This window comes from Vipera berus (genome assembly GCF_964194415.1).
Source record: "Vipera berus genome assembly, chromosome: 1".
Lineage (NCBI taxonomy): Eukaryota > Metazoa > Chordata > Lepidosauria > Squamata > Viperidae > Vipera > Vipera berus.
The window spans coordinates 291,064,671-291,086,046 of record NC_138202.1 but is presented as its reverse complement, the minus strand read 5'-3'; the positions used below and the strand labels follow the sequence as shown (position 1 = coordinate 291,086,046).

Below are 21,376 nucleotides of genomic sequence, written 5' to 3'. Positions count from 1 at the left end.
GAAATATGTTGAGTTAGCTCACTAAACCAGCCAATGTTGATAGATCAGTCAGGTTTGGAGCTGCTCCTGAACTGCTGAAAATTCCTGCTGGCATGATATCCATGGACTGTCAGTTTTAGAAAATAAACATGTTAGGACTGTTCTCTAATTTTTTTTAAGGTTTTGAGCAAGCTGTGAGAACTGCAGAGGTATCCATGTCTAATTATATTGAAGAGACTTCTTTAGACCTCTCTCTCATGTAGGTGCAAAGAACACACACATTGATTATACTGAACAAAGAAATAAAGTGGTTGGTGTGATAGAAGTAAGCCCAGGCAATTAAAGAACATGTAGAGTTTATGGAATGAGTTGATTTATTTTGATTTTGTGATCATTGTGAACCATTTAGGATTGTCTTGTATAAGACAGGTAGCCATAAAAGTTTCTAAATAAATAAATATACAAACTTTCTTTACAGACTTCTCAAAATGTTAACAGTTTTAACTGTGTAGTTTTATTCGTCCCTTCACCCTGGATTTCTCCCATTACTGAAACTAATTGCTGTCATACAAATAATTCTCATAAGTTAAATATAAATCATTTACATATTAAAAATATTTGATAAACTATAGAAAGTATATAAAATTTTAACTGTGGTAAATTTTAAAACAGTATAGTTATAATAACCATGCACATTAATTCAGTTATGTAATCATTCAGGTTTTTTAAAATTTGCTCAACAAATCAAAGTTACAGTTTTAGTTGTACCTGATCATTTGCTGCATCGTTACTGCTCTAGGTGCTTTTTGAAGGCATAGCTAAAGCAAGAGGCTACTCTGTTTGAAAATCTTAATTTATTAAGGGGAAAATCTAAGAACCTGTAAGGGAGGTATATAAGCTAAGGATAATGCAGTTAATGGTAGTCATTTGAGTCATCATTTTTTTAACCATTAACAGAAAATGCATTAGCTCAACATTTTACATACTGTACAGCAATAAAAATAGAATTATACATATATTTAATAAATTATTCCACACATAAAGGTTACATTTCATGCCCCACAGTCAAATCCTTTGTCAAAGTATTAAGTATTGAAAGTACAATGGACTGTTTTCCCTTCACCCTGGAATTAAAACCAATGGGATTCATTATATAAAACCATTTTATTAAACAGAAAAATAAAAATGCATTCCCTCACTAAATCATTATCAAATTCCAGTGCTATTAATGGGAGAAAAATCCTTTCACTTCAGTAAAGATATTCTAACTGATGGTGCCCAATGCTACATATAATATTCTCAGGCAGCTGCATGAGGACTGCAACCACTTCCATTAAAATGAGTTTTTCTTCTCAGAGAACAGCCTACAAAATAAAATAAAAAGATCCCACCCTTGATGGGGAAAAACACATACGCACACACCAAAACCAATGATGAAGGGAAAACATCTTGGCCCTCATAAAATCCCACATAAAAGATATCTTTATTTTTTCTGGCACTTCCTTTTCAATAATCTCAGGAAGCAATATATTTCTAAATGCAGTTTCCTTAATTAATGCCATTTCCTTGGGAACAGTACAACAATGTTTGCCATTGCCTTCCTTCCGGGATGTTTTCAAGGCTCCTCAGTCTAGCCTGTAGTCCTGGGTGGTTTTGGTGGACCTCCATCCAAGTAGTCAGTCCAATCCTGCTTAGCTTTCCAATATCGATGAAGGATTTTCATGAAAAGAATTTCAAGATATTGAATCCAGGCTTAAGTCATGCTTATCAAAGCTGAAAATTCTAATGTTTACGTATTGGCTGAAGAAATAAAAACAGTGACATAAGTTATTAAGGATACATTTTTAAAAAGTATAGATGTAAATTTAATTTTTCAATTGCTTGGTTATATTTATTCAGTATTTGTAGGTTTATTCACTAGAGTGAAAAGAAAACGATCAATCTACACATTGGCATACATCATAAATACATATAATTTAGTTTTATGCATAACTGTATCATATGTTTACTACAATTCTAAAAAAGTCTTTAAAAATTATAACTTATTTAAAAGAGCTATATGTGTCTCTTGTCCAGTTGATTCTTCTAATGTATAGGATTACATGGTAAATATCAATACAAAATTTATATTTTAATTTCTTAATAACAAAATGCTGCATTAAGATATGCAGTATTCTGAAAATATTATGCATTTCTTTTAATAACTACACATTTATCCAGTTACATATCCAAAGAATGACAGAATAAAAAAGAATCCAAATCAGAAAATAAAAATCAGTGTTCTACTAGATATTTCTTTTACTCACAATTTAGAATATAGATAACAAACAACTTGTAATATTATTGAGCAGAACACTGATAGTACTTAAAATCCTCAAGATTTCTAAGCAATGTTTTTTAAAATCTAATTCTGTATCAAAATCAGCCATCCGCAAAACTTTTAGGACTACACAATACAACATTCTTTTTGATCTGGATATAGAAAAGTTGTAAAAAGGAAATGTTATCTTACTAAATATTTGTAAAAAGAAAGATGACTAAAGCCAGTTGTTCTATAACACAAAAAAATATTTAAATGTTAAATTTTCCTAATTATATCAAATATTTAGTAAGCTACAATGACAATTGTAAAAGATCAAGTTTTTTTTCTTTACCTATTTTGTGGAACAACTTTTTTTTAAAAAAGGATGATTTCCAGGAAAAATAACGTGCATATGTGCTAACCCAAATACGCCATTCATGCTTCAGAGATAAAAATACAAGCATGCATACATATATTTAAATTCCCATTGAAAACAGCTGTTTCCCCCCGTTTTACCTTGATCTGGCAGAGCATTTGATTTTTCTTATCACATACCTTTTCAGAGGTTCACATGTAGAGCTGAAATAGCAAAAAAGAAACAAAGCACTCAAGAACATAATTAAACATATATAACTTAAGAAATGATGCTAAAAGAAATTATTTTAATTCAGAAGGAAAAAATGAATGTAAGCAAACTTCCGGAAGAAATGCAGCTGTTTGTAAAAAAAAAAAGCCAACAATGAAATAAATACAATGGTTAATACTTTGGTTTTAGAATGTGTTAACTTTTATCACAGCAATTTAGCTGTGAATTTTTCTGATAATACTTACTCTGTATACCATATGCATGTGCATACATGTGCACAAGAACAGGCATGTACCGTATTACACATGTGTGCAGCAAAGTCTCTATATTTACATTTAAGAAATATAAAACAATAACCAAAGCAATGGGCTATTTTTTTTGCGATATGATGTACCCCAAAATAAAATTACATGATTTACTCAAAATGTAGCCATTTAACTAAATGTTGCAATATTATACAAATTCACCAAGTGATTTTCATCATTAAAACAATGTACAATTCAGTGTAACTAAATCTAATCTGATTTACAGTATTGGAATCTAATCTATTGGAATTCCAAAAGATGTTGGACTTACTAATAACAATTCTACTAAGCATTCTTAAATAGTTTATACCAAGGTGTTAACTGTTACTGTTACCCTTAGAAATTCTTGTTATGTTAGATTATGTTATTACAAACTAAAAGAGAAAGCATGTCTTACGGGAGGAGAGCTTCATTTTATTCTTATACATAATGATCATGAGAATTTACATTTCAATTGCAGTAAATGTAATATAGCAGAATTTGTTGAATTCATTTATTCCCTTATTTTTATGGCCCTGTGGAGAAAGATACTAATATGCATAAGTTAAGCAGACCTGTTATTGTCAGAGGTAGTAAATTCTAAAATTATATTCCAAAGCAAGCTTTAAGCACCTTAAATCTCTCATCGGAAATCTTGAAATGATATAATTCCTTCAGAGCTTTCACGTTTTACTGTTAAAGTGACAATCTGAATTTTATTTCCTGTACATTAAATGAAGCCCAAAGGTCAAAAATGAAGTTTTGAGACATATCCAACCATTGTGATATGAAGTTTTAAATAATTTTATGTTATGTAGTATGTAATGCATTTTAAAAATATCCATCAATAGCGAGACCAATCTATCAAGAAGTGAGCTACTAAATATATATAAACCTTTATTGTCAAAGTACAACATGTGTACATTGAGATTAGCTGAGCCTCCCCCCCCCATGCTCTCTCCCCACAACACACAGTGACAACAAACCCTCCATCCCACCACACCATGTGAACTGTATGGATGTTGCATTAAATGAATGAGATCTTTTGGAGGTTTATAATAATTTGTCAATATTGTATGAACCATATTGTAAATAATAGATTTTAGGGTCACTGGTTGATGTGCGCATTTCTTTTGATCCAAACTGAAAAATTCTGTTACGGAGCTTTCATTGGGAAATCCTAAAAACTAGTCTATCAAATTAAGGGATATTTATAAGTTGTCCTGGCAGGAATAAACTCATCTATTAAAGTAAAATGAATCTACTGATATAATTTGCATGCACATGATTTGGAATAGCCATTATTTTAGTTTTCTAGATGCATCACTACACAGTAATTTCTTCAAACTGCCACTTTTTCTCTTTGACCCATTCTTATTTTCATATTAATATTAATTAGGCTTAGATGCAGAATATTTAAATTTGGGCTTAGAAGTTTTTGCTTCCATAAAACTCAGAATATTACTTACCATAGCTTTCTATTTAGGAACCTGTAGGAAAAAGAAATAGTTGCCACGATCAGGTTTGTTTTTAGAAATACAGCATTGGCAGCATTTGCCTAATGGATACCATTTTTGCTTGAGATTCATTTCAAACTGCAAGCCTATTCCATACAGCAAGAGGAAACTGCACAAAAAGATTAAGTATGTACAATATTTTACATTTTTCTTTTAAAAAGGGGAGAAGACAACTAAATGATTTCTCAGTATGTATAATTTATTGCAGTTAGCACACAATTTAAAAATTCACCAACACACCAATAGTACAAAACTAAACAGCATTATAAGTTATTCCCCTCCCCCTCATGAAAATAAAACATACTATGATTGTCAAGGCTAGATGTCAGTCTAATTTTTAGAACAAAAATAATAATAATTGAAACTAAAGGGCAACCTAACAGCCCCCAACAATCACTCATGTCCACAAAAAATAAAAAAGCAAAAGTAGTCCATTTTTTTCAGACACTGATTGTCTTTTCTAAATAAAAACAATGAATTTTTAAAACATAAGAGACTGTTCAAGTAACTAAAAATAATGCTCCAAGGCCATTTTCACAGCTTTTTTGTTTTAAATGCCATTACAGCCAAATTAATATACATTTGACCAAAACATTTCCAAAACATCCAGCAATACACAATGGAGTTTTCCATTCAGTTTCTTAAGCACAAAAATAGGCTATGTTTACAGTAGTTAAGGCGATCAAATTCTAAACAAAAGCAGAAAAAAAACATTTTCCATGCTACTCTCATAGACCTTATTTGTAAGTGCAAGACAGGAAAACAAACACTGTGCAAAATGCTTTTGCCCTACGTGTTGATCATTAAAACCACACGTCAGGCTGCAGTCTTTGCTGTTTGGATACACAGTTCACAAACCCTCCCCCAACTTTTCTCCCATCATCTCCCCACCCTGTCCCATGTCAATCAAGGTTTTTAGTTCTTTTAGCCTGGGGCTTTTTCACTCCATAGAATCTTTTGAAGGGGCGAATAAAATGAACACCTATTGTTTATTTGTGCAGCAGGAATTCTAAAAATGCTCACATGGGTAAGTATATGCATCTAAGGTTGGAGCTGGCATGGGTCTGTGCAATCAGTTTTTAAAATAAATGTTCACTGCACATGCAAATCTCTAAGTCTGTAAACATTACTATCTTCCTTTACATAGCTAAAATCAACATATAGCTTTTGTTCAACTTAAAGACAATGGGCAATTAATTTAAATTATATAAAATAAAAGCAGTGCATTTGTGTTCTTCGTAACACCAGGTTTTTTTTCCTGGTGCTTTTTCTTACTAAAAATTAAATAAGTTTTTAAAATCACTCATTAAAGTTATACAATGCAAACAAAGACAAAAATATACTGAAATGCATGCATTTCTGTAGCATTAATATTTACTTTCCAAGACTCAACTTAGAGCATTAACACAACTTGTCAATTTCTTTGACACCCCCCAACCCTTTTAATCAATTACAGTATATAACAGTAATTCACATTTTAAATGCAGTTTGTAACTGCTGAAAATGCAACATCCTTTTTCATCCCAAGCACGCCTTCAGAGTCCCCGTGATTCCAGTGTATTTTCAAAAAAAGTTTTTTAATTGGGAACTATTGTAGTTTACAAATTACAACATAATAACAATCACTTTTGAAAAATTGATACTCCAGTCATTTAGAAATCATATCGCTTGGGTCTAAAAGCATTCAGGTTTCCCTGAGCTAGAAAAGATGCATGCAGTTTAAAAAATTTAACTAAAGTGATTAAAAAAACTGGAGATTACTGATTTAAGTGGCGATTGAAATGATGCAATATTGTAAATAATGTTAAATAGACTAACAATCACACTTGTTCAATTGCAGTTATTTTTAAAAGAAGTACTTACTTGGTGGGGAGACGGGAAGATTTTATGAAGTTTATTTGTCTTATTTCTATAGTTCATTATCAGAACACTAAGTAGTGAAATGTTCATGCTGCTTTAAAGTGCATAAAACAAGCTAATGGCCAAACTTTGTTAGTTTAAGGAAACAAGACTGCTTTTAGACTGTACCACAACTATATAGATTTATATATATATATATATATATATTAATTATATATATAAAATTCTATTTCCAAAGTTCTTGAGAGCTATCTTCTAATGTCCAGTCTCTGACAGTAGGTAAGCTCAGTGCTTCATTTTTGACAGACAAAGAGTTCACTAGTTCACAGTGAAACTTCCGAATATGCCTGTAAAGGTCTCCAGACTGGGTGAACCTCCGCTCACACCACTTACAAGCGTGTGGCTTCTCCCGTGTGTGAACTACAGCATGGCGGCTCAGATTGTGGGAATACTGGAAGCTCTTTCCGCACTGAGTACAAGTGTACGGTTTTTCACCTGAATGAGTCCTCTCATGACGTTTCAAAGTGTACATGCAAGAAAAAGTCTTACCACACAAGGAACAGGTTGGGACATTGACATCAGCGGCAGGCTTACTGCGGATCCCGTCCTGCTCTCGAAAGTGCGTACTTAAGTGAATCTGCAGGATGTGGGGACTAGGAAAGACTTTGTTGCAGAGGGGGCACATAAAAATTTGGCCTGCAGGGTTAAGTATGTTGGAGACATAAGGGAGCAGACTGCTGTCCATGCTCCCTTCCACCTGAACTCTCTCGTTCTCTGGAGTTATAATTTCATCATCACTGGCTTTGTCCTCTCTATCTAACTCCCTCAAAACAGAATCGTCTCTCATAGGAGCCAGATGGGCTGGCTCATATGGTACCCTGTTATTAGTGCTCACACTTTCTTTCACAGTGCTATGCTCCATGTCATAGTCATTAGTGCCAACATCACTCTCATCACAGGATGCCTCTTTTTCCACCTTCACCTGCACCAAGTTGTTTCGCATCATATCCTGTGAAGAGAAATATGAATTGTTCAAATTCTCAACTCCAGAAAGGCTTGACTTCACAGACAAGTCCAGGACACAGTCAACATCTGCTGAATCCCTCATTGAGGTGACAGACCTCTGGGACAAAGACTCTGTTGAGCTGCAGGGGCTGGCTACTGTTTTTCCAGCTGCTGTTGCATGTGTGTCTGGTTCCCCACCACTCTGGGGAATCACTCCGGAGTCTGAAGGCAATCTCATCCACATGTTCCCAGGTTCAGCCGTTAAGTCCCTTTTGCTGGGCAGGATGCTCAGTTTTTCATCTTCCCCTTCCTCTTCATCACTGGGTATGTCTCCTGCAATGTGGCTACTGCCGTCAGAGAGACTCTCCACTTTGTCCGAACAACTTGAGGCATCTTCTTCCTTTTTAGTACTGTCTGCCTCAGTGGTGGCTTTTTCTTTTAGTTTCTTTTTGCAAACTTTAACAATGTCGTACATGTGAAGATAGCTGGCAGCTGCGAGCACATCTTCAATGGGCAAATCTTTGAATTGGAGTTTCCCTTCATACATGAATTCAAGTAGGAGAGCGAAAGCTGGGGCTGTAACAATGTCGCTGTTCAGATGAACAATGTCTCTTTTGTCCAGCTGGTCCTTGTAAAATAGGTGGAAATACATGCTGCATGAAGCCAGTACAGCTCTGTGTGCTCGAAATTGGGCATCTCCTACCAGAACAGTGCAGTCACAAAGAAAACCTTGATGCCTCTGTTCACTCAGACACTGTAGTAAATGCCTGCTGTGGTCAGGGAACTCCATGCTGTCTTCAGCATAACCTAGGAGCAAAAAGATTGAAATTAAACACTGGAAATATTCATTGGCTTATACACTGCTACACTTGATAATTTGACAATGTGTACAAAGATCTGAAATAACGCTCTGTAGAGAAATGGAAATAAAGATTTCATGACTTTCTGTTAATCCACCTTTTGCAACATTCAGAGTTCTATTAACAGTTCTGTTAACTGTAAAAAAATAGACTGGGAGTTGCCTATGAAAATGAATATTCAGAACTTAAAAGTTACAACAGTCTTTTACCATTTGAATTCAGAAGCAGACATCTCTGATATAACTTGCTTCATCTTAGAAGGGGGCTAAAAACTAATCTTAACCGATTAAGATGACAATGCCTTCTAAACTGCTTTGGCACAGATCATCGGTGGCCTCAACAATGAATGACAGTTTTTCCATTTTCTTTTTCTAATAAAATAACTGATCATCAGACATCCTTCTTTAAAAATACACAAAAATGCAAACTCTTTATAAAAAAAGGCTTTTTTAAAAAATTAAGACTCTTCCATTAAGACTGCCCTATCTTGTTGCTGCATATCAGTTGAAACAATTTCAGCATAATTCACTAATCTTTTCTCCCTTTGGGGTCATTGTGTAACCATTCAAAATGAGCATTAGAGTTTTCTACATAAATATCTTAAATTTCTTCTTTATTTCCTACTTCTTACAAGTGAAGTTGTGCTAAACTAGTTACATACAGCTGCTGCATCTTTGGCCATTATGTGTTCTTAAAGTTACACTCTTGTCCAAAGTATATTCTACTGCAGATAGAATAAAGCGAAGATTTACAATACAATCACTTTAAGTGCCCCACAGCCAACATCAATCCTAATCCTTAAGAGGGCTAAAAATAAAGATTGGAGGGCAGCTCACAAGGTAGCTGTGATCAAATTAGGAGGCTGAAAGGACAGAGAGGGACGAAGAAGGAAGCTTATAAACATCTGATCCAGCTGACTGTGGCCATATGGCAGCTGCTGCCCAGATAAAGAGATTAAGAATAGAGGAGTGCGATTACAGCTGTCTGGCCAATTCAGGCAGCTCAATTCTACAAGTTCTAAATTAGTCATGAAAACAAAACCCTTCTTTCAGTTATTGTTGTACTGGAATAAACTTTTAATATATTTCCAGGGGGGAAAAATAGAGTGAAACTGACTAAGTTAGTTTCAAGGTAGGTGGGATCATAAAGTTGCACAGATATTCAAGTCCCTTTTTTTCCTAAAAGGGGGGGGTTATAGATTTCAAGATCCCTCAATGGCTTGGGTAAAGCATAAACATGAATAGTATAAATCGTCATACATATTCATATATATTATATATATATATATGCTATAAATGTATCATTTCAAATCTTATTCATATTTTTACTTTTAGAAACAGTACTCTTAGAACAACCATCATAATTGCAATACCAAAATGATTCCCTAAGCTATAAATTATTTTTTCAGTGCTCATAATAAGAATAGGGGAACTACATCATTTAAACAGTTATTTAATATTACTGCACAGTAACAAATGCATCAATATGTATTTAAAGTCTTAATTACAAGAGAAACTGTTATTCCCTTTTCAAATGAACTGTACTTATTCTTCCTAAACATCGTTAAATAAAGTAATGGGATTTTTGTTTGGAAATTAAATAAACAAACATCAAGAGAGAAGCACACTGTAACTAGCCTCCTGCTGTTCCTACCTTTAGCACACATAAACCTGATTAAGTCCTTTTGTCCGAGTCTTGCTGGCTCCAGGTCTGTTAGATCGGTGGAAAAAAGCAGACTAAGAAAGAGACAGATGCAAAGTGGAGATGATGTTAGAGAGGAATGAGATACCTTCCCTATACACAGATCTGCAAACGCACTCACTCCCTGTCTGTGTGTTAGAATAAAAGGCTGAGGGATGGCAGGCTGTCAGCTGCTCTGACATCATGTTCAGATGGAAATGTTACCTCCAGCTGTGCTCCTTTTAATGCCATATGCTACTCCTCTACACTCCTTCCACCAGCTTTTTCTTAGGAGAACTTTTCTTGTCTGTTAGTATAAACAAAATACTTCAAAGACTCTTTTTTCAAAACTTTCTAACAGAGAAAAGCAAAGAAAAAAACCTTAGACATATGGGGCTTCATTGCATGTACAGTATAGAAACCCTTCTGTCATAACTTTGGAGGGGTTTTTTTAAACTGAGAACTTACCCATCCATTTTTTACTGAACCCAGAGGTTCATTTTAAGCAATTCATTTTACCCAATGTATTTATCTCGATACTCAGTTCATGTTTTCTATTAAGTTAGAAAGAACAGACTAGAAAAACTTTATATAAATATCAATGCAATTGTACGTTAACTCATTTTACTCAATGATGTAATAATTGCTTATATTTTTATGTACCATAAGGAGCAGTTTTCTGGGCACTTATAAGTCATCTACATGCTCAATTTGCAGATCATACTATTACAAGTATTACAAGGACAGAAGTATTATCATTTCTGTCCTTGTAATATAATAATATTCCTCTCCTAGTAATAAATTTGTAAAAAGTGCAGTTATTTAAAGGAGTGTTATCATATAAGGCCTGTTTTATCTGTGGCATGAAACCAAATACTAAGTTTGCTATTCATTACTAAGGCAATAATACTATCACATACTTTAAAATTATTACCATTTTTATTCCGTATGCATATATTAAACCTATTTTGAGAATGGAAAAAATGTAATGACCTCCCTTAACTTCACAGGAAAATGCTGTGACTAATCGGGAAATAAACTAAAATGAAACAAGCTGTTCAGCCCAGCAGAATGGACAAGTATCAAGCTTGCCAGTCTTAGGCCACAGACTATGTTTAATTAACAAAGTTTTCTGCACCATTTACTCATAACTCTCCCCCACCACATCTCATTTTACTATGGTAGCTGGTTAACTCAAGCAATTTCTCTTTTGCCACTGTTCTTAATAGAATTTTACAGATAAGTTCTGGGTGAATATGAGACACACAGCATGGTAGATGACCCAATTGTGATTTCCCCCCCCCCCTTTCACCCTTTATAGAGAGTGACACCAACTTGAAGATTAAGTCAGCTATAACTTCATTTAACTCCTGACATTTTGCAAAGTGTTTTAAGATTAAGCAAGTAAATACACAAAAGGGGAAGGCAACACAGACAGGGAAGAAGGAAGCAGACAAATACAGGAATAGGTGTCAATGGAACAACAAAAGGAAAATAAGGAGAAGAGCTGAACACAACTGTTCTGGGAGGGAGCAAACCTCTCTCCTCGCATCCACCCTGCCTTGTCTCCACAGCTGCCCTGCTCTCCACATCACCTACCCCTTCTGACCTTTTGAGCTGTGAGACAAAACGCACACTGCATAGCCTCTGCCACACACAAAGGACTCCCTCTCTGCTCCCCCATCTGCTCCCAAGCTCAGCCCAATCCCCCAGCAACACCCCCCCCCATCTCCCATCCTGCAAGTGAGGCTGTAAACTCTGAACCTTGCAAACTTGCTCCGAGCTGCTCCTTGTTCTCCTGCAGTTACAAAATCTGCTCTGAAGCTTACTCTCTCTCCTCTCCTGTTAGGAAAGCCCCGTCCAGGGTACACACCTAAGTCCACTTGAGCCTTACCATCCAAAACGAGCTTCTCTCTAGCCCATTAAACCCAGACCCTCCTCTACCTGTCCCCATCGGTCTTTACGGAGCTCGTTCCCAAAAAAAAAAAGACACGAGGCTATGTCTGTTCCTTCCCCCCCCCCGGTTCGCATCCCACCGATCCCCTCCTTTTCTCCACCTGTTAAACCCTCCCCTCCCCCCTCCCAGATCAGCTCACTTTAAGCCAGCGTTTCCCAACCTTAGGAACTTGAAGATGCGTGGACTTCAACTCCCAGAATTCCCCAGCCAGCATAGCTGGCTGGGGAATTCTGGGAGTTGAAGTCCACGCATCTTCAAGTTCCTAAGGTTGGGAAACGCTGCTTTAAGCGGCTCTTCAGGGTGACTCGAGGCATCCTTCTCTCTTCCTGCCGTCTAGCTGAGCGCCCTGTCCTCGATGCCACTTGCCCCTAAAGCTGCCAGCTGTCCCATAACAACCTCAACCCCCGTCTCTCCCACCCACCCACCCCCCCGCCCCAACCCCAGCACAACAAGCAACCTGCGGCTCTTACTCCTTCCTTAGCAACACGGGACGGCTTCCGCGCACCCGGCCGCTCCTCTCCGCCCAGTCCCCGCGGGGTCAGCCTCGGGACTCACACTCTGGAGCGGCCCCAGGTCCCAGCCGCGTTCCTCCCCGCGCCGCTTCCTCTTCCTCCTCCTTCGGCCGCCACCGCCCCCCTCCACCGCTGCGGGCGCCCCGTCTCCCCGTCCCGCTCGTTCCCCCCCCCCCCCCGCCCAAGTCCGCGAGTGAGTGAAAGGGCCGGCGAGCGGGGCAGTGGGAGAGGAAGGCAGGGGAGGGAGCGAGGGGGCTCCCCGCGCTGTCTCAGCGGCGCCCCATGGCAGCGCCCCGGAGGATCCCGGGCCGGTGGAGCGGGAGGGAGGGAGGGAGGGAGGGAGGGAGAGGGGGCGGGGAGTCAGGCGCCCACAGCGCAGGAGCACGCGCGGCGGCGGCGGCACAGACGGGCCCGGGCTGCGGCAGCCAGATGTTTCCTTCCCTCCCCTCCCTCTTCCCTTCCTTCCCCGAGCAGTTTCCCTGACTGACAGCGCAGCTGGCTCACGGTGCTGCCCCGTCCAATCAGCGCGAAAAGAAGTCGCTGATCGACAATCGAAGTCCGCCCAATGGCAAGGGAAGGAAGCGAAGAGAGCTCACCGTTGTGGCTAATCAGCGTTTCGGGGCGGGCTTTACTGGCTCCACAGGCGTGTGGCTGATGAGTGAGAAAGGGGCGGGGTTTTGTAAAGTCCCGGGTCAGTCCGCGCGTCCTTCGCGCTTCTTCACTGCAGTCTCCTCGGCCTCAGGAGGAGCGGGCCTCGGGCGAGCTTCTCTCTTTCTCCCCGGGCGCGGTGCATGGTGGGGAATAATGGCTATGGGTCTCTGGTGGGATAGGCTGAGGGTTACACCAGTGAAAGGCGGAGGCCTGCCTGGAGGCTGCCTGAGCTTGGAGATTTGGCGGCGGTTCCGTAGCGCTTGCTTGCTGTTGCTGGGCTACTCGTCACGAGGGCTTCTCTGCCAGATGTGCCCGCTCTTTTTTTTTTCTTTCAAAACAGCAGAGGAAAACCTCCCCCTCCCCCCCCAATAACTTGATGAGTTTTTCTTCTGCCGAACGGCTTTTTCTTACTTGCTTTTCTGCCATTTAACTTCTCGTCACTTTTTAATGGTTCAAAGGACTTCTTATTGTACTGCCTTTGTGCTGCACGGAACTCGCGGTTTCCTCCCACCCTTTTTTATGACTGTTTTAACAATTTGAGAAGAAATTCTCCTAAGCTTTACAGATCCACTTCTCTCGGGAAGGCAGAAATGCGACCGTTGAGCTTTTTCTCAAACAGAAAAAACGAGGGAGTGCCTTATAATTGTCTTGCGGACTTCTTAAAGGAGTAGAAGACTTTTATTCTGTAGTAAAATGTGTGCGATTGTAACTCTACATTTTACATCCCTTCACCGCTACTCATTGAATAAATCCTAGCTAGGCAATATCTCCTGTCCTTCTGCCTTCCTTCCACCCACCTCTCAACACATAATTTTCCAGAATTAAAAATGGGATTGCAGCTGCTTCAAAAGTGTAATTTTATGAAAAGTCCAGATAATATTTCCCCTTTGTAACTTCCTATAGTGTTACGATTTTTTTTCTTTGCCATTCACACACAAAATATGTTGAATGTGAGATCCAATAGCCGTAGACTGTATATTTTGATTGGTGGTACTTAGGAGCTGTCCATCTGGAACAACCAAACTCAAGGCTGTGGTGTGGTCATTTATATATTGCTGAAAAAGTGCTTTAAAATGATAAATGAAGATGTTAATCTGCAGATAATTAGCATGTTTACATGTAGAAATGAAAATTGACTATTTGAAGTCAGATAATCGTAATACAACTTAATGTAATGCTAAAGGCTTTGTCTTTGCTGCTGCCAGATGCTAATTGTCAGTGGGCAGTAGTATCTTAAAATACTCGGCTAGATGGCAGCACTTGGCTGATTGGGAAAAGCTGAGCAGGGACAATCCTGTTTAATGTTTTGGATGGGAAACCACTAGGAAGTGGCAGGGAAGTGAGCTATATTGAGAAGTAAAAAAAAAAGAGGGAAAGTAGGCAAACTGCTTTGATCAAGAAATTACTTATTATGTTTCCATGAAGTCATTTGGAACTGAGATTGACTTGATGAAAACTTTGCTATCTTAAAAATCTTGTTCTTACAAGTTAACTTCATTTTAAGTTCTGACAGCAGCCTTCAAAATAGCTGTCTTTGGTTCATGCACAATACATGAATGGTCTTCCACATGGAATTGACTTTGCCATGTAAAATTGGACTGGTGTTGAATATCTGAGAATACACCTTCAGAGAACTGCTTATTAGCACCAAGTTCACTAGGAAACATCTTTTGAGCTGCCAACAATAAGGGCTTTCATATAATGAGGAAACCTCAAAGTATAGGAGTTCTACTTATATGGGAGTCAGTCCGTGTAACTAGTCGAGATGGGCAGCAAACAAATCTAAATAAATACAAAGATGACCTCTTTCCAGATCTGTTCTGGGTGCTTGGATGTCAAGTGTGATATAGGGGTAGTTATTTGACTTGGTTTTATCTCTGCTCAATTGTGATCATAGCATATTTATAATGTCTGAAGAGTACCTGTGATTGTTTTATCAGGCCATCTACCAGTAGCAAGTAGCATACCTTGGAGCTCTTTATGGAGGGAGATGTCAGAGTCAGGTTGTCTGAAAAATAAGGATTTTTTTTCCTTAATAGTAAGAGGAGAGCATTGTTTGAGGGTCTCAGGTTTTGAAATCCGAACTCATTTTCAGAAGGATTGTTTTTGCTTTAGATGTGAACTTTACAGTTGGAAAAAAAATAGGGCGATGGGGTGGTGGTGGTGAAAGTGTCTAGCCAAAGGCAGTAGAGTAAATATGAAACTGTTAAGACAATACTGACAGGAAGAAAGGAATTTTGCTCCTCAAGCTGTGCCCTCCTCTCATTTTTTGACTTTTTTTTTCAGTTTCCCCCATTAAGAAAAGGAGAGTAGAAAGAGTTTTGAATGGGAAGTGGTGTATTTTCAACTTGATTTTGCAGATAGGTAAGAAACTCTGTCCTCTGGAGCTTATATTTCTTCACTCTATAAGCATTTGCTTATTTATGTTGGTGCAGACTCTTGTGTATTTTACTATTAAACACACACACACACACACACACACACACACAAGGGAGCAATGTATCGGAGCTGGCAATGGGGTGGGCGTGGCTTCCAGATGACGCATCTGGCCCACGGCCCGGCAGTTTGACACCCCTGCGCTAGGCGAGCACTTTAACCATACTATGTGCCCAAAAATGATAGCTGGTTTACTCAGCTTTCTTTTTTTGCTACTTCTATACAGAAACGTCTGATTAAAAACCTGACGTTGGTCCACAATTAAAAGACTGAATGCTCCATTGCATTCTCTTTTCTCAACTTAGAGGGTTAATAATGTGCTATCACTATATATGATTACCACATTATGCACTGTAACCTCACATAACTTAAACAAAATGACAACTGATGAAAAACTATATCCATACCTTATACTAAGCTGTGGTTTATTTAATTATGGTTAGTGTAGTGGGCTGCATTTACACAAAACCCTAAACCAAAAGCAATTTTATAAGCCATTAAATGCATACAACACACTAATCCCAAATCAAAACTTTGTAGAGCACACATTGTATGAGTCCAACCAATTATGTAAAAAGATAAGTCTAAATCTACAAATCATAGTTACAAGCTAGCCATAGGTATTGTACTTAATCATGGGAGTTATACCAAACAGCAGAGCAAGCCAAAGTAAATATTAGATTGCTAGCTTTCTCCCAAGTCAATTGGCATTCCACCCACCTTTGCAATAACTAGCCATTTTTTGTTATACTATATAGCAGGGGTTTCAAACTGCCAGCCCACGAGCTGGATGCATCATAGCGAAACCACACCCATCCCATTGCTGGCAATGGCAAAAAAAGTCACGATACGTCACGACACGTCATGTGACGTTGCGAGTTTGACACCCCTGCTATATAGGAAGGAAAAATCTCATGATAGATCAAAGTTTAAGTCACTTTGTGTAGTGTTAAAAAGGTTTTCCATCCATTATATTGTGCACACTGGCCCTATTTTAGCTCTATGGCATGTTGAACCATAGAAGTGTCACTAATTATGTTTAAGGAATGACACTGGATGGAGTAAGGTGTCTGCATTCTGCTGGAGTGTTTTAATGTGATATGCACACACTTTAATAATAAGCTATTTGTTTAAAAAGCCTGTATTCTGTTAAGCAAAATGATAGCAGGACTCAGTCTAGATCCTGCTAAAAATTGCAGGGATGATTTAAAGTATAATAGATTATGACATTGGGGTAGGGGTGCGGAGCAAGGAAGTATGCCTTCAATCTGTGTTTTCCTTTTTTATTTTTAAAAATAGGGAGATTATTTGCTATTATAGATCATCTCCAGGTTAAAATGGATGAAAACTAATTTTGGGAAAAACAAGGAAATCTTAAGGTTTTATCATTTCCCCATTCATACTTACTGAGCTTCAGGTTGCACATGTAACTCTCATAAGGATCTGGTGGCCAGTCAGATTCTGCCTGACATTGCTATTGTACCACCTTTAGCCCTAAGCCTTTCTGAAAGAAAGAAAAAAAATAGAAACCGGAGCAATTTAGTAGGAATACATTTTTTCTATACAACATCTGGCAAGACATCTGGCCTCTACATACATTTTTAAAACATCTTTCATGTCATGCATCCCTAGGTAATACACAAAACAAGCACACATTTGAGGGATGAATTGGAGTTTGTAAACTGGAGAGAAATGTTTTTCATTGAGCGTAAAACAAGTTAATCTCTTTTGCCTGCCCTCCCTCACAAAAAGAGCCATTTAGGAGAATACACAGTAGATCTAAGAAAACCTTTCCCATCTTGAAATATGCCAACTTTCATTTATAACACCCAAGTAATACAGAGCCCAAGGCTTGCTAGCCCAATTGGTGTGTTGCAATGTGGAATTGTAGGGAGGTGAAGCTGTTAATGAACAGTAAGCATTGTTTAATGATGCATATACAATACAAATCTTTAAAATCACAATTAGATTTTCCCCTTAATGATTTTTTTAGTATGATTCTAGGAATCTATAATGTAGGAGTTAAAAATTTGAATTGCGGAGCCTATTGAAAATAAAAGCAACATTGTCCAAAGTAGTAACAATCTCTTTAGATCAAGATTGTGCTGTTTGTTATCAGGTTTATTTAATTTATTTATTTAATTTAATTTGTATACCGCCCTTCAGCCATACAGGTTATCTGTATGGCTGAAAATAACACCTAGGTTTGCACACACATTTAGCTAGAATATGATTAGCTAGTTTGAAGTTCAGTGCATTGTGTAAATCTAGACTATTATGTCAAGATTATGTAAACCACCAATAATTTATTGTGCAAACACAGCCTAGAATTATCTTCAAGTTTAGATTCTAGAATTTCAACCTTAATCATTCTTTGTGATGATATCAATTCATACATTTAGGCTTGAGTTGTTAAAACGGAAGGGAACATTTTTTTTTACATTAAGGGCCACATTTAATCTGTGAATGCATTCTTTGACACACTTCCATAAAGTACCGTATTTTTCCATGTATAAGACGCTATTTTTTCCTGCAAACACCCTGTTCAAAAATCAGGTGCGTCTTATACAAGTGCAGTGTCTTATACACGGAAAAATAATGGTAATGTCCGCAGCCCAGGGCATGCCTGTGTGGGTTGCCATGCCGCCTGGTGCAGGTATCTCAGTCCCTGTGGGCTTGCCACTAATGGGAGGGGGAGGGGCAAGATTGTCATCCGACCGAAGTTCTGGATTTGCCAGCTCAGCTCCGCTGAACAGCTGATTGGCATGGAGAAACTCACATGCCAGAGCGTGTTATACAAAGGTGTATAGACAGAAAAATACGGCATGTGTAACTAGGACAAAATTTAACATATTTCATTTAATAATGATTATTATTCTTGTAATTAATTTAATATTTTTTCTCTCTCCTGTTATAAATTAGAACTCAGTTTCAGTTTCTAGAAGGGACTTGAAAGTGGCAATTCAGGATCCTCTGGTTCGATATCCCTACTGTAGAAGGACAGAATCTTGTCTGAACATTGGCTCTACACTGAGTTACATTGTGTCTCTTTTTGCAGTAGCCTAGAAATATTTAATTATTTTCAGTCTTCTAAAAAATTAGTGCATCTCGTGCTCATTCAACTACATTTCATATTTCCAGAATTTTTGGTCCAAAAATTACTTGCTTGTTTCTTCTTTCCAGCAGGCTTGGGAAACTGATGCTCTAATACAACTGAAAAAAATTTCTGTACTGATAAGACCCAACAGGCATGTCTGGTTATCCTTTGTTTCATTTAAGACGTGGCTCAAATATCAGCAAAATGTTCTTTTCACACTTTCTCCCTGGATATTTAACTATCTTGCCTCATGAAGAATTTTTGGAAATTAAAAACTTTCAAGTATTCTGTAAACATTCATTTGACACAATAAAGTTATTACTTCTTTTTGGATTTGGGTTTCCTCCCTGCAGCCTTCTTGGCCAAGACAGATACTAGTATTGTTTTTTAATTTAATTAGTATTTTAAATTTAGATGGTTTCATATCTGTAGAAATTCTGTTTTCCAATAAATTGGAAATAATAGTTTTATTCACTGTACTTAACATATCTTAAATCTACCACAGTATGTGAATTAAAAGGATAAATATTTTTGTAATACAACTGCTACGTTGTTTGTATGTTGAACTGCTGTTTAAATCCTGTCTTTTGATAATGTCACTGAATTTGAACACTATCTGGGTTTTCAATCCTATGTTGTTTAATTTTGGGGTGGGAGCATATTGTGAGGCATTCTCTTCAAACATTGGGATAATGGAACATTTATGTTGTCAACTGAAATGCATTTGAATCCTGATATGATCTTATGGTTGCCTCTTTTAAACATTTTTAACAACAGTAGAGGCAAAGATGGCACTGTCTATCTATAGGCTTTCAATTTTACAGAATGAAAGCCACAAAAGGTATAGTAAGTAGCTGGGCTGAAAACTGTATGTGGGGTAATGAATGATTTTCTGAAAAGCTAAATAGTAATTTTCTTTGGGAGCTTAAAATGTGTCAGTATGTCAATATTTGTATGACATGATAGGTTAAAGCTGGTCCTTCCCAAAGACAGAAAAAGATACAGTAGATATATTTAGACATTTTTGTTGTTTCCAGCTAGGTATTTTACTCTATGGTTGCGTGCTGCATGAATGAGGGATTAAATGCACAGCGCTCTTTTTGATTTCCTGAAGGATCTTAAAGTTCAGACTATCAAATGTAGTCTGTCATACTACAAGAGTGATTATTCAAGCAAAATCCCACGTTTCTGCAAGCTAACTTACATTGTATCATAAAGTTCCAAACGAAAATGATCAATATCTGGAAGACTATTAAAGTTTGCCAAAGGATTGACAGTTGGGTTGTCAGGGGAGCAATACTCAATAAAGAATATATAATTGCTGGCAATAACCGTTAGGCCCTAAAGTTTAGGGGGACATATAATTTAAGCAGAAAATGTTTTGAATATAAAATGATTATTGTGAATGTTCAGTATTTGAAATAAGGCAGCTGACATTCCAAAGTATTTCCCCTAGACATTCCAGAACATTCCAGTTCCATGTTGTTTTTAGTACTCTGATGACCTGCATTCACATTTTAATAAATAAATAAATGAAAGAAGGGAAGTGCCAGTTAAGCACTTAACAACTGAGAGATAATTTGGGTGTGATAACATAATTACTGCTTGCCTAGTAGATAGGTTACTGCCATTTTTAAATTCTTTGCTATAGGTACAGTAAGTCATGGTTTGTAATGTAATAGTGCAGTCCTTATGTAAGCTGTGCATTGGGCTGTGTTTTTTTCAAGTAGTAGATCATCAAATGCAAAATGAAGTAAGGTTGCTCTTCTGTTGGGGTTTTAGCTTGCCAAATGCAAAGAAAGATGTGGCTTTACTGAGCTCTGTAGGCTGAGCTAAATGCAAAAATTATGCAATGTGCAAGCAGGCATACTAAGAAGCATCAAGCGTCAATCAAGCTGTTCAGAGTTGTCAGGGAGATGGCAGCATATAAATTTAATAAATAAACCAATAATGTAATCAATAGGCAGAGCAATATAGTTTGGTTCTTCTGTTGTTCATGGGCAATCTGGAAGTAAATCCATTGCTGTTTCTTCTCTTTTAGCACCAGTATTCAAACATTGCAAAAAACAAAACAGCCCATTCTTAATATTGTTTTCATTTTGTGTGATGTGGTTTTAAGAAATGTCTCAAAATCATCTTATTGACTTTTGGGGGGGGGCAGGTTGAGTGGTAGATAACACTTATTTTAGCTCTAAGCTAAAAAAAGAAAGAATGTAATACTGAAAGAACTCAGTAATCAGTTTCCATTGCTCTGAAGTATAAGGATGGCAGCAATATCAAGGTCTTTTGTAGAGATAGGTTCACCGCCTTTTTCAGCACCAAGCGGATTTGTTAATATAACCACGCTGCTTATATATTATGGTGTTATGTATTAAAGTTTTATATAAATTCTTTATTAACTATTATTTTAGTTTTTACTGAACTAAGTATACTATTTTTGCCCTTGCTGAGTTTTTATAGCTCTTTTTATGTATTCTTATTTTGTGTTGCTATTTGTGTGATTTGGTATTTTTACTGCAATTCACGTAATTTGGGTGCTTAATGCCTAGAAAAGTATAATAGGTAATAATAAATCACCTACAGTAAGTAAATAAATTCTGAAAAATTATGGAGGGATGTTGCTATCAAGTGTTTTTTTTCCATCTGCATA

The 21,376-nt window shown here is 37.4% G+C and overlaps 1 protein-coding gene across 8 annotated transcripts; it reads right to left on the bottom strand.

Moving 5' to 3' along the window:
* Nucleotides 1–343: 343 nt before the first annotated feature.
* On the bottom strand, nt 344–13,015 carry ZBTB18 (zinc finger and BTB domain containing 18). Of its 8 annotated transcripts, XR_014027146.1 has the most exons (6): nt 12,501–13,015; nt 10,047–10,129; nt 6,532–8,340; nt 4,621–4,641; nt 2,837–2,860; nt 344–1,779 (listed from the first exon to the last, which is right to left on the bottom strand). XR_014027146.1 is itself a non-coding variant. In XM_081333100.1 (3 exons), exons 2-3 carry the CDS (start codon nt 10,057–10,059, stop codon nt 6,755–6,757), a joined length of 1,599 nt encoding a protein of 532 aa, XP_081189226.1. In that variant the 5' UTR covers nt 10,060–10,129; nt 12,501–13,015; the 3' UTR covers nt 4,847–6,754. The 8 variants fall into 8 exon arrangements, 6 of the variants coding, with proteins under 6 accessions (XP_081189226.1, XP_081189228.1, XP_081189229.1 ...); XR_014027145.1 differs by having other exon boundaries at nt 344–2,860; XM_081333100.1 differs by lacking the exons at nt 344–1,779; nt 2,837–2,860; nt 4,621–4,641 and having other exon boundaries at nt 4,847–8,340.
* Between the last annotated feature and the right edge of the window lie 8,361 nt (nt 13,016–21,376).